This window comes from Macaca thibetana, chromosome 2 (assembly GCF_024542745.1).
Source record: "Macaca thibetana thibetana isolate TM-01 chromosome 2, ASM2454274v1, whole genome shotgun sequence".
NCBI lineage: Eukaryota > Metazoa > Chordata > Mammalia > Primates > Cercopithecidae > Macaca > Macaca thibetana.
The window spans coordinates 41121768-41135303 of record NC_065579.1 but is presented as its reverse complement, the minus strand read 5'-3'; the positions used below and the strand labels follow the sequence as shown (position 1 = coordinate 41135303).

The following is a 13536-nucleotide window of genomic DNA, read 5'->3' as shown; positions in this document are numbered from 1 at the left end:
CGGGGCTCTCAGAGGTGTAGTCGTGAGTCCCTTCTCGGAGCACCCCGGACTTGACCTCACCTGGGCCTAACAGTGGTCAGACTGACCCTTGTCAGGGAGGAGCCGCCTGGGATAGGGTCGCGCCAATTACAAATCCCTGCGTAAGGGTTTGGGGATGGGACAAACCTGCGTGCAGTCCCAGCTCCCCAGGCTTTGTGTTCTTTGGCTTCTCCTTTAATGTCTCAGCGCCTCGGATTCTTTATTTGTATACTAAAGCTGGTAATTCTCGCCTTACAAAGTGGTTGTGTGGGTTAAATGAGGCAGTAAGAGTAAAGCTTAGAATCACAGCGGGCACAGATTCGATTTAAGCTGTAGGTAATTACTCCATCCCCCAAAATCGACCCGGACTGAAGCGCCCGTTTTGTGGCAAACAACCGCGAAGGTGGTTTGGGGAGTGAGGACTCGGAGCAGAAGGGGGCGGTTAGGCGAATAGCACAGGTGAGTATCTCTTTCTCCGGTTTATTAACCTCATTCCGGATTCAGGAGACCTCTGACTTTATACAGGGCCTAATAGGAGTTTTTCAAGGTGAAAAATGTCGGAAGGCTAAGACACCTGTAACAGAGAGACCTGAGTTTCCTTTTTTACTGCCACTGTTTTTCAATCAGTGTTTCAATCACTGTTAATATTAAACAGGCCGGGCGCAGTGACTCACGCCTGTAATCTCAGCACTTTGGGAGGCCGAGGTGAGCGGATCACCAGAGGTCAGGAGTTCGAGACCACCCTGGCCAACATGGTGAAACCACCATGTCTCTACTAAAAATACAAAAATTAGCCGGGCGTGGTGGTGCGCGCCTGTAATCCAGCAACTCGGGAGGCTGAGGCAGGAGAATCGCTTGAACTCGGGAGGCGGAGGTTGCTGGGAGCTGAGATCGTGCCACTGCACTCCAGCCTGGAGAGCGAGGTTCCGTATCAAAAAAAAAAAAAAAAAAAAAAAAATATATATATATATATATATATATATGTATGTATATTATATTAAACACTGTGCAGGCATTATCCATATTGGTTTCAAGCCTCTGCAATGAGTTTTGTACTTTAAATATTGCCAAGTAGACTCTGGCCTCCCCTAACCCTGCCTTTTGGGGAAGAGGTGGCTGACTTGGAGTTTTCCCTACAGCTTTTGCTTCAAAGCAAGGTTCTGCCGCTTCATGTCACCTCTCGCGAGACAGAATGATTTGGTTGAGATGACATTCCATTTTAACTCTTTCCTGTTTGGGGTAGGTTCAACTCTTTCTTAGGAACATTAAACAGCAAGTTGCCATATTTTCAGAATAGAGCTTTTGCATTTAATAAGGAATAGAGACTTCGAAAGGGTTACATGTTCATTTATTGCAGTAATTTGAAGTATATGCTTTTGAAGACGCTTACAGATTTTGGTGTGATTCAGTTGAGAAGGAACAGTTACTGGCCATGGTTTATTGTCAGCTCCCCTCCCCGACCCCAAATGGTGAAAAGATAATTAAATTTTAAGGTATGGAGCATGTTACAAGGGACTTCAGACCTATAAAGGGCAATTTGGCTGAAACACTCGGGAAACCTAGAAAGTGTCAGAAGATACAATTATGTTTTTGCTTTTCTATGCCTGGCTTACTATGCCATGTACAAGACAACTCCTACCCTCTGACTCCTACCCCCACCATCTTATTTTAAGTGTATTATGACACTAATTAAAGCTGTAGCTTCTGTTTTGGCCCTAGAAGGCATTTGGTCTCTTCCTGTGACTTTAAAAGTTCCAGACCTTTGTCCTGGAAGTAGGGACAGCCTGTAGTGGGGAAAAGGCTGCTGCAAACTATTGGCCTGTTAATTTCATAGAATGGACCTCTGAAAAGGAGGGTTTGGTCACAGGTGCAAATGAGGAGTAGTTTTGTTCCTGTGTTTGCTTTTGTGATCAGTTGTAGTTTGTCTGAGGATGCTTCATTTTAGTATCCTTGCAAATGAGAATATCCTACCTGTGGAGCCGGAAGTCAGAATTGATGATAGATGATGATAGATTTGGATACCCAGCTAAATGTCTTAGCAAGGTAGGGAGAGGAAAGATAAGGGGAAAGAAGAGAAGGGAAGAGGTGTATGGTAGTGAGCTGGGAAGGGCATTAACAGTTATTTCAGTTGTGCCTTGTTTATCTGTGATTACCAGTACCATGGATGCCTGCTCTGGGAGTAACACAAGACCATTCTTACTAGGAAGCTGAACATTTCAAGATTTTCTTCTTTTTATCTTTTTGAAACCTAGATGAAGATCCAGTTTCAGACATGAGACTCGTTGGGTGATCATTTCATTGAGATCAACCTGAATGACCAGGTGTAAAGTGCAAGAGTAGTATGCTATGACTGAGGTATGTCTAATGTAACGGATGACTCCAGATGTTGGGAGACCACGGAAAAGTATGTAATTTGTTGAGTACTATACTAGGTTCATTACATATATTTCCTTTGGACTTCCTGATAATCCTATCAGGTAGATATTTTACAACTTAGCAAAGAAGCTGAAGCTCAGAGAGGTTAAGTACCTACTAAAGATAACACAGAAAGCTGATCACCAACTCTAATCACTGTCTCCATCCTGCTGTGTGCCAGGCAATGCTTTATGTTCTTTCTGTATTAACTCTCCTAATCTTTAATTTGTGAGCTGAGTACTTTTATTATCCTCATTTTATGATGAGGAAATTGAAGCACACAGAGATTAGTACTGTACTCTCCTGACTGTGTGGCAGAATCCATGATTTGAACCCAGGCAGTCTGGCTACAGAGCTCTCCAGGTTGAGTATCCCTTATCTGCAATGCTTGGAACTATGTTTTGGACTTTTGGATTAAAAAAAAAATTGGAATATTTGTATATACATGAGTTATCTTGTTTAGAGTTGGGTAACTCTAAACACAAAATTCATTTATTGTTTCATGTACGCCTTATACACATAGCCTGAAGCTAATTTTATATGTTTTTAATAGTTTTATGCATGAAACCAAGTTTTGACCGTGACCTGTTACATAAAGTCAGGTGTGAAATTTTCTACTTGTGGCGTCAAGTTGGTGCTCAAAAAGTTTTGGATTTTGGAGCATTTTGGATTTCAAATATTCATATTAGGAATGTTCAACCTGTACCAGCTTTCTTTTGATTAGCATTTCCTTTACTTTACTGTTTTTGTTATTTAACAACTTTTTATTGTAAAATGAAATTTTTATTATAAATCACATACCAAATGTATAGCTTAATAAATTATTACAAGACCATACCATTCAGCTATGCCAGATCCCCTCTGTTACCCTATCCCAGTCAAAACTCCTGTGTTCCCATTTAGTCGCCATTCTTCTGGGTTTTATAGTTTTGTAGTAATCACTTCTGTTTTTTGTGGTTTTTTTTTGAGATGGAGTCTCACTCTGTTGTCCAGGTTGGAGTGCAGTGGCGCAATCTCAGCTCTCTGCAACCTCTATCTTCTGGGTTCAAGTGATTCTCCTGCCTCAGCCTCCTAAGTAGCTGGGATTACAGGCACACACCACCAGGACCGGCTATTTTTTCATATGTGTATTTTTAGTAGAAACGGGGTATCACCATGTTGGCCAAGCTGCACCGTGAGCCTGGCCTCCTAGTTTTTGATAGCTTCCTTGTTATACAATATATTGAACAATTCGTATCGCAGATATGAAATCAGCCATTTCTTTAAAATGCCCTGGTTTTTTTTAGAGGGAAATGATATTTCAATTACAGTCTGAATGCTAAAGATCCTGAGTTAGTCACTGTTTCAGGTATTTCAGTAGACAGAGCTAGGATACCTATATATATCTATAGACATACATGTTAAAAGATACCTAATGTGTTCTGCTGCCAGTCTTCAGATTGAGACTACAGAGCTTTTACTTAACAACTTCTCTATCACAACTGTAACTCCTTTTTTCCATACTGAGAATCATGATTCTCAAGAATATAGGAGATAATAGAATATTCCATATTTATTCATTATTCTGTATTATACATATGACCGTATCAGAGCTATATTTCTAAAATCACCATCAGTATGATTACTGAAAACATTAAACCTTTTTTTTTGCTTATGTTCTTCCCATTTTTTCTTCTCTAACAGTTGTGCTCTATCTGCATTGTCAGAGTATATAGCCATTTCATGTTCTGCTTTTTCCCTCTTAGCCTATTAGTTCTATTTATAATTTAATGTTTACCACCAGTGTTTATGCTGTCTCTGTAGGCATTTTGGCTACCTGACGCTAATACATTGTTTAGATTCCTCAGGAAGGAATATTGTCTGAGTTCTTATATATTGATAAAAGTTTGTTCTTTTTATACTTGAAAGTCAATTTTGCAGATATAAAGTCTTTGGCTCACACTTCTTTTCCTTGAATTTCTTAAATACATTACTCCTTTTTCTTCTGGAATAAAGTATTGGTATCAAAGTCAGATTATTATCTAATTTTTCTTCTTCTTGTAAGTCATGTGGGGTTTTTTTTTGTAGATGACCAAATTATTTATTTATTTTTTTTCTTTTTGAGATACAGTCTTACTCTATCACCCTGGCTGTAGTGCAGTAGTATGAACTTGGCTCACTGCAGCCTCCACCTCCTGGGTTCAAGCAGTCCTCCCACCTCAGCCTCCTGAGTAGCTAGGACTACAGATGTATGCTTCCATGCCCAGCTAATTTTTTTTTTTTTTTTTTTTTTTGAGAGACAGAGTTTTGCCATGTTGCCCAGGCTGGTCATGAACCCAGGCTCAAGTGATCCACCTGCCTCAGCCTCCCGAAGTGCTGGGATTACAGGCATGAGCCACTACGCCTAGCCAAATTTTTTCTTTTTCATTGAAGTCTGGTAATATTATTAGAATGTATCACTGTGTCGGTTGTTTTCGGTCAGTATTCTCAGGTACTTGATATTTTCTTTACATTTGTAGTTTCAAATCTTTTTTTAAATTTCAGGAAAACTTTATTTTTAAGACAGCTTTATTGAGATATATTTAATATGCAACAAGCTGCACATATGTAGTATAAAATATAAGTTTTGACATACATATACACCTATGAAACCATCACCCCAATCAGGATTATCAATATATCCATCATCCCCCCAAACTCCCTTATTCTCGTTAGTAGTCTCGGTGCCTAGCCTCCAATTCTCTCAGCAACCACTGACCTGCTTTCTATCACCACAAGTTGGTTTTCATTTTCTAGAGTTTTATGTAAATGGAATGTTGTAGTATGTACTATTTTATGGCTGGCTTTCAGCATAATTATTTTGATGTTTATCCATATTGCACATATTCTTTTTTATTGCTGAGGGGTATTACATCCAATGGGTATACCACAGTTTGTCTGTTCACCTGCTGCTGGACGTTTGAGTTGTTCCAGTTTCTGGCTATTATAGATAAAGCTCTTATGAACATTTGTGTACAGTCTTTGCATGGACATAATGCTCTCATTTCTCTTGGGTGAATTCTAGGAATTGCATGGCTGGGTCTTATGGTAAGTGCTTAACCTTTTAAGAAATAGCCAAAGTGATTTACAAAGTGGTTGTACTAGTTTAAATTCCCATCAGCAGTATATGAGAGTTCTAGTTCCCTCACATCCTCGAAAACACTTGGTATAGTTATTCTTAGCCATTCTAATACGTGTAGTGGTGTCACATTGTGTGTTTTAATGTGCATTTCCCTCCTGACTAACAATGTTTAGCATCTTTTTGTGTGCCTACTTGCCATCTGTATGTCTTCTTTTGTGAAATGTCTATTGAAATTTTTTGACCATTTTTAAGTTCCGTTGTTTACTTTTTGTTGATGTTAACTTCCTTACTGAGTTTTGAGAGTTCCTTATATATTCTGGATATGAACCTTTTCTGATTCCTGATTATTTTCTCTGAGTATGTGGTTTCTTTTTTCATTCTCAGAATGGTACCTTTTAAAGAGCAGACATTATTTTTATGAAGCCCCATTTGTTCTTGAATTGTATCATGCTTTTGGTGTCATATCATAGACATGTTTGCCTAACTCAAGGTCATACAGTTTTTCTGTGTTTTTCTAGACATGTTGTGATTTTAAGTTTTAGATTTATGTCATTCATTTTAATTTTTGGTATATGGTGTGAGATATGGCTGAAAGTCCTTTTTCTTTCTTTCTTTCTTTTTTTTTTTTTTTTTTTTGTATATGGCTATCCCATTGTTCTAGCATCATTTATTAAGAAAAAAAAACCTGATTTTTTCTGCTAAATTACCTTCATATCTTCGGTGAAAATTAGTTGTCCATATATGTATGAGTCTGTTTCTGGACTCTATTTTGTTTCATTAATCTGTTTGTCTACCTTGATATCAATGCTACATTGTCTTGATTACTGTAGCTTTATAAACCTTGGAATGATGTAGTATTAGTCCTTCAACTTTGTTCTTCTTTTTCATTCATTTATTAATTTAGAGATAGGGTCTTACTTTGTCACCCAGCCTAGTGTGCAGTGGCACAATCATAGCTTACTGATTAAACTCCTGGGTTCAAGTTGTCTTCCCACCTCAGCCACGTAAGTAGCTGGGACTACAGGTTCATGCCACGATGCCTGGCTAATCTTTATTTTTTTTGTAGAGATGGGGTCTTGCTGTATTTCCCAGTCTAGTCTTGAACTCCTGGACCTCAAACCATCCTCCTGCCTCAGCCTCCCAAAGTGCTGGGATTACAGGTGTGAACCACCATGGACAGCCTGTTCTTTTTCAAAGTTATTTTGGCTATTATAAGTCTTTTGCAGCTCTGTATGAATTTTAAAATCAGGAAAGTTTCCTGAATTATAGTTTTTTAAAATTGGTTCTGTTGTTTTAGTTTTCTTTTTCTTTTTTTTTTATGTAGAAGTGCTGTTTTTTATTTATTTATTTATTTATTTATTTATTTATTTATTATTATTATACTTTAAGTTCTAGGGTACATGTACATAACGTGCAGGTTTGTTACATATGTATACTTGTGCCATGTTGGTGTGTTGCACCCATCAACTCGTCAGCACCCATCAACTCGTCATTTACATCAGGTATAACTCCCAATGCAATCCCTCCCCCCTCCCCCCTCCCCATGATAGGCCCTGGTGTGTGATGTTCCCCTTCCTGAGTCCAAGTGATCTCATTGTTCAGTTCCCACCTATGAGTGAGAACATGCGGTGTTTGGTTTTCTGTTCTTGTGATAGTTTGCTAAGAATGATGGTTTCCAGCTGCATCCATGTCCCTACAAAGGACACAAACTCATCCTTTTTTATGGCTGCATAGTATTCCATGGTGTATATGTGCCACATTTTCTTAATCCAATCTGTCACTGATGGACATTTGGGTTGGTTCCAAGTCTTTGCTATTGTGAATAGTGCCGCAATAAACATACGTGTGCATGTGTCTTTATAGCAGCATAATTTATAATCCTTTGGGTATATACCCAGTAATGGGATGGCTGGGTCATATGGTACATCTAGTTCTAGATCCTTGAGGAATCGCCATACTGTTTTCCATAATGGTTGAACTAGTTTACAATCCCACCAACAGTGTAAAAGTGTTCCTGTTTCTCCACATCCTCTCCAGCACCTGTTGTTTCCTGACTTTTTAATGATCGCCATTCTAACTGCTGTGAGATGGTATCTCATTGTGGTTTTGATTTGCATTTCTCTGATGGCCAGTGATGATGAGCATTTTTTCATGTGTCTGTTGGCTGTATGAATGTCTTCTTTTGAGAAATGTCTGTTCATATCCTTTGCCCACTTTCTGATGGGGTTGTTTGTTTTTTTCTTGTAAATTTGTTTGAGTTCTTTGTAGGTTCTGGATATTAGCCCTTTGTCAGATGAGTAGATTGCAAAAATTTTCTCCCATTCTGTAGGTTGCCTGTTCACTCTGATGGTAGTTTCTTTTGCTGTGCAGAAGCTCTTTAGTTTAATGAGATCCCATTTGTCAATTTTGGCTTTTGCTGCCGTTGCTTTTGGTGTTTTAGACATGAAGTCTTTGCCCATGCCTATGTCCTGAATGGTACTACCTAGGTTTTCCTGTAGGATTTTTATGGTATTAGGTCTAACATTTAAGTCTCTAATCCATCTTGAATTAATTTTCGTATAAGGAGTAAGGAAAGGATCCAGTTTCAGCTTTCTACTTATGGCTAGCCAATTTTCCCAGCACCATTTATTAAATAGGGAATCCTTTCCCCATTTCTTGTTTCTCTCAGGTTTGTCAAAGATCAGATGGCTGTAGATGTGTGGTATTATTTCTGAGGACTCTGTTCTGTTCCATTGGTCTATATCTCTGTTTTGGTACCAGTACCATGCTGTTTTGGTTACTGTAGCCTTGTAGTATAGTTTGAAGTCAGGTAGCATGATGCCTCCAGCTTTGTTCTTTTGACTTAGGATTGTCTTGGAGATGCGGGCTCTTTTTTGGTTCCATATGAATTTTAAAGCAGTTTTTTCCAATTCCGTGAAGAAACTCATTGGTAGCTTGATGGGGATGGCATTGAATCTATAAATTACCTTGGGCAGTATGGCCATTTTCACGATATTGATTCTTCCTATCCATGAGCATGGTATGTTCTTCCATTTGTTTGTGTCCTCTTTTATTTCACTGAGCAGTGGTTTGTAGTTCTCCTTGAAGAGGTCCTTTACATCCCTTGTAAGTTGGATTCCTAGGTATTTTATTCTCTTTGAAGCAATTGTGAATGGAAGTTCATTCATGATTTGGCTCTGTGTTTGTCTGTTACTGGTGTATAAGAATGCTTGTGATTTTTGCACATTAATTTTGTATCCTGAGACTTTGCTGAAGTTGCTTATCAGCTTAAGGAGATTTTGGGCTGAGACAATGGGGTTTTCTAAATATACAATCATGTCATCTGCAAAGAGGGACAATTTGACTTCTTCTTTTCCTAACTGAATACCCTTGATTTCTTTCTCTTGCCTGATTGCCCTAGCCAGAACTTCCAACACTATGTTGAATAGGAGTGGTGAGAGAGGGCATCCCTGTCTTGTGCCAGTTTTCAAAGGGAATTTTTCCAGTTTTTGCCCATTCAGTATGATCTTGGCTGTGGGTTTGTCATAAATAGCTCTTATTATTTTGAGGTATGTTCCATCAATACCGAATTTATTGAGCGTTTTTAGCATGAAGGGCTGTTGAATTTTGTCAAAAGCCTTTTCTGCATCTATTGAGATAATCATGTGGTTCTTGTCTTTGGTTCTGTTTATATGCTGGATTATATTTATTGATTTGCGAATGTTGAACCAGCCTTGCATCCCAGGGATGAAGCCCACTTGATCATGGTGGATAAGCTTTTTGATGTGTTGCTGAATCCGGTTTGCCAGTATTTTATTGAGGATTTTTGCATCGATGTTCATCAGGGATATTGGTCTAAAATTCTCTTTTTTTGTTGTGTCTCTGCCAGGCTTTGGTATCAGGATGATGTTGGCCTCATAAAATGAGTTAGGGAGGATTCCCTCTTTTTCTATTGATTGGAATAGTTTCAGAAGGAATGGTACCAACTCCTCCTTGTACCTCTGGTAGAATTCAGCTGTGAATCCATCTGGTCCTGGACTTTTTTTGGTTGGTAGGCTATTAATTATTGCCTCAATTTCAGAGCCTGCTATTGGTCTATTCAGGGATTCAACTTCTTCCTGGTTTAGTCTTGGAAGAGTGTAAGTGTCCAGGAAATTATCCATTTCTTCTAGATTTTCCAGTTTATTTGCGTAGAGGTGTTTATAGTATTCTCTGATGGTAGTTTGTATTTCTGTGGGGTCGGTGGTGATATCCCCTTTATCATTTTTAATTGCGTCGATTTGATTCTTCTCTCTTTTCTTCTTTATTAGTCTTGCTAGTGGTCTGTCAATTTTGTTGATCTTTTCAAAAAACCAACTCCTGGATTCATTGATTTTTTGGAGGGTTTTTTGTGTCTCTATCTCCTTCAGTTCTGCTCTGATCTTAGTTATTTCTTGCCTTCTGGTAGCTTTCGAATGTGTTTGCTCTTGCTTCTCTAGTTCTTTTAATTGCGATGTTAGAGTGTCAATTTTAGATCTTTCCTGCTTTCTCTTGTGGGCATTTAGTGCTATAAATTTCCCTCTACACACTGCTTTAAATGTGTCCCAGAGATTCTGGTATGTTGTATCTTTGTTCTCATTGGTTTCAAAGAACATCTTTATTTCTGCCTTCATTTCATTATGTACCCAGTAGTCATTCAGGAGCAGGTTGTTCAGTTTCCATGTAGTTGAGCGGTTTTGATTGAGTTTCTTAGTCCTGAGTTCTAGTTTGATTGCACTGTGGTCTGAGAGACAGTTTGTTATAATTTCTGTTCTTGTACATTTGCTGAGGAGTGCTTTACTTCCAATTACGTGGTCAATTTTGGAGTAAGTACGATGTGGTGCTGAGAAGAATGTATATTCTGTTGATTTGGGGTGGAGAGTTCTATAGATGTCTATTAGGTCTGCTTGCTGCAGAGATATCCTGGATATCCTTGTTAACTTTCTGTCTCGTTGATCTGTCTAATGTTGACAGTGGAGTGTTGAAGTCTCCCATTATTATTGTATGGGAGTCTAAGTCTCTTTGTAAGTCTCTAAGGACTTGCTTTATGAATCTGGGTGCTCCTGTATTGGGTGCATATATATTTAGGATAGTTAGCTCTTCCTGTTGAATTGATCCCTTTACCATTATGTAATGGCCTTCTTTGTCTCTTTTGATCTTTGATGGTTTAAAGTCTGTTTTATCAGACTAGTATTGCAACCCCTGCTTTTTTTTGTTCTCCATTTGCTTGGTAAATCTTCCTCCATCCCTTTATTTTGAGCCTGTGTATGTCTCTGCGTGTGAGATGGGTCTCCTGAATACAGCAGACTGATGGGTCTTGACTCTTTATCCAGTTTGCCAGTCTGTGTCTTTTAATTGGAGCATTTAGTCCATTTACATTTAAGGTTAATATTGTTATGTGTGAACTTGATCCTGCCATTATGATGTTAAGTGGTTATTTTGCTCGTTAGTTGATGCAGTTTCTTCCTAGCCTCAATGGTCTTTACATTTTGGCATGTTTTTGCAATGGCTGGTACCGGTTGTTCCTTTCCACGTTTAGTGCTTCCTTCAGGGTCTCTTGTAAGGCAGGCCTAGTGGTGACAAAATCTCTAAGCATTTGCTTATCTGTAAAGGATTTTATTTCTCCTTCACTTATGAAACTTAGTTTGGCTGCATATAAAATTCTGGGTTTAAAATTCTTTTCTTTAAGAATGTTGAATATTGGCCCCCACTCTCTTCTGGCTTGTAGAGTTTCTGCTGAGAGATCTGCTGTTAGTCTGATGGGCTTCCCTTTGTGGGTAACTCGACCTTTCTCTCTGGCTGCCCTTAAGATTTTTTCCTTCATTTCAACTTTGGTGAATCTGGCAATTATGTGTCTTTGAGTTGCTCTTCTCGAGGAGTATCTTTGTGGCGTTCTCTGTATTTCCTGGATTTGAATGTTGGCCTGCCCTACTAGGTTGGGGAAGTTCTCCTGGATGATATCCTGAAGAGTGTTTTCCAACTTGGTTCCATTTTCCCCCTCACTTTCAGGCACCCCAATCAGACGTAGATTTGGTCTTTTTACATAATCCCATACTTCTTGCAGGCTTTGTTCATTTCTTTTTCTTCTTTGTTCTTTTGGTTTCTCTTCTCGCTTCATTTCATTCATTTGATCCTCAATCGCTGATACTCTTTCTTCCAGTTGATCGAGTCGGTTACTGAAGCTTGTGCATTTGTCACGTATTTCTCGTGTCATGGTTTTCATCTCTTTCATTTCGTTTATGACCTTCTCTGCATTAATTACTCTAGCCATCAATTCTTCCACTTTTTTTTCAAGATTTTTAGTTTCTTTGCGCTGGGTACGTAATTCCTCCTTTAGCTCTGAGAAGTTTGATGGACTGAAGCCTTCTTCTCTCATCTCGTCAAAGTCATTCTCCGTCCAGCTTTGATCCGTTGCTGGCGATGAGCTGCGCTCCTTTGCCGGGGGAGATGCGCTCTTATTTTTTGAATTTCCAGCTTTTCTGCCCTGCTTTTTCCCCATCTTTTGGTTTTATCTGCCTCTGGTCTTTGATGATGGTGATGTACTGATGGGGTTTTGGTGTAGGTGTCCTTCCTGTTTGATAGTTTTCCTTCTAACAGTCAGGACCCTCAGCTGTAGGTCTGTTGGAGATTGCTTGAGGTCCACTCCAGACCCTGTTTGCCTGGGTATCAGCAGCAGAGGCTGCAGAAGATAGAATATTTCTGAACAGCGAGTGTACCTGTCTGATTCTTGCTTTGGAAGCTTCCTCTCAGGGGTGTACTCCACCCTGTGAGGTGTGGGGTGTCAGACTGCCCCTAGTGGGGGATGTCTCCCAGTTAGGCTACTCAGGGGTCAGGGACCCACTTGAGCAGGGAGTCTGTCCCTTCTCAGATCTCAACCTCCGTGTTGGGAGATCCACTGCTCTCTTCAAAGCTGTCAGACAGAGTCGTTTGCGTCTGCAGAGGTTTCTGCTGCGTTGTTGTTGTTGTTGTTGTTGTTGTTGTTTAGCTGTGCCCTGTCCCCAGAGGTGGAGTCTACCGAGACAGGCAGGTTTCCTTGAGCTGCTGTGAGCTCCACCCAGTTCGAGCTTCCCAGCGGCTTTGTTTACCTACTTAAGCCTCAGAAATGGCGGGCGCCCCTCCCCCAGCCTCGCTGCTGCCTTGCCGGTAGATCACAGACTGCTGTGCTAGCAATGAGGGAGGCTCCGTGGGCGTGGGACCCTCCCGGCCAGGTGTGGGATATAATCTCCTGGTGTGCCCGTTTCCTTAAAGCGCAGTATTGGGGTGGGAGTTACCCGATTTTCCAGGTGTTGTGTGTCTCAGTTCCCCTGGCTAGGAAAAGGGATTCCCTTCCCCCTTGCGCTTCCCAGGTGAGGCAATGCCTCGCCCTGCTTCAGCTCTCGCTGGTCGGGCTGCAGCAGCTGACCAGCACCAATCGTCCGGCACTCCCCAGTGAGATGCACCCAGTACCTCAGTTGAAAATGCAGAAATCACCGGTCTTCTGTGTCGCTCGCGCTGGGAGTTGGAGACTGGAGCTGTTCCTATTCGGCCATCTTGCTTCGCCCCAGAAGTGCTCTAGTTTTCTTTTTCAATTACCACTATTATGTGTATGTTTGAGCTTCTTTGCCTATCTTTGTCATTTTCATATTTCTTCTTCATTTCTTTTTAATTTTTAAAATTGTTTTCCTTTTAATCTCTATTTCTCTTAAGGCATTGTCTGTAGTCTTTACTCATTCATTTTCCTTCTTTAATTTTCATTTCAGAAATAGTTTTTAAAAGTTACTAATTTCTAGATTCTGTCAACTCATTTCCAAGTTTTTCTTATTTCTAATTATGTTGTTCATGTATTACAGAGTTTTCCATGTATTTTAGTTTGTTTTAATATAAAGGTTATAGTTACTATCTTTTTTGTGAGCATGTCTTTCTAGTACATTTTTCTTGTCTGTAGAGGTATTAGTCTCTTTTTTAATATGAACTTTTACAATTAAAAAATTTTTTAATTTCATGGGTGCATAGATGTGTATATTTAT

The 13536-nt window shown here is 39.7% G+C and overlaps 2 protein-coding genes across 9 annotated transcripts in view; one reads left to right on the top strand and one right to left on the bottom strand.

Annotated features, from left to right (window-relative positions):
• FAIM (Fas apoptotic inhibitory molecule) overlaps positions 1-13536 on the bottom strand; it is a 296369-nt gene that overhangs the window by 39647 nt on the left and 243186 nt on the right. The gene's annotated exons all lie outside the window — the stretch shown is intronic.
• Positions 1-13536, top strand: part of CEP70 (centrosomal protein 70) — a 107355-nt gene that overhangs the window by 226 nt on the left and 93593 nt on the right. For 3 of the 8 annotated variants that reach the window (XM_050779701.1, XM_050779708.1, XM_050779704.1), the window contains exons 2-3: positions 2271-2373; positions 5477-5499. The exons of 1 other annotated variant lie outside the window; for it this stretch is intronic. In XM_050779701.1, the coding sequence (XP_050635658.1) occupies positions 5484-5499 (16 nt within the window). In that variant the 5' untranslated portion in view covers positions 2271-2373; positions 5477-5483. Of the gene's footprint in view, positions 1-28; positions 478-2270; positions 2374-5476; positions 5500-13536 lie in introns of those variants that run through there. 4 more of the 8 variants (XM_050779707.1, XM_050779705.1, XM_050779703.1 and 1 more) reach the window with 2 other exon arrangements.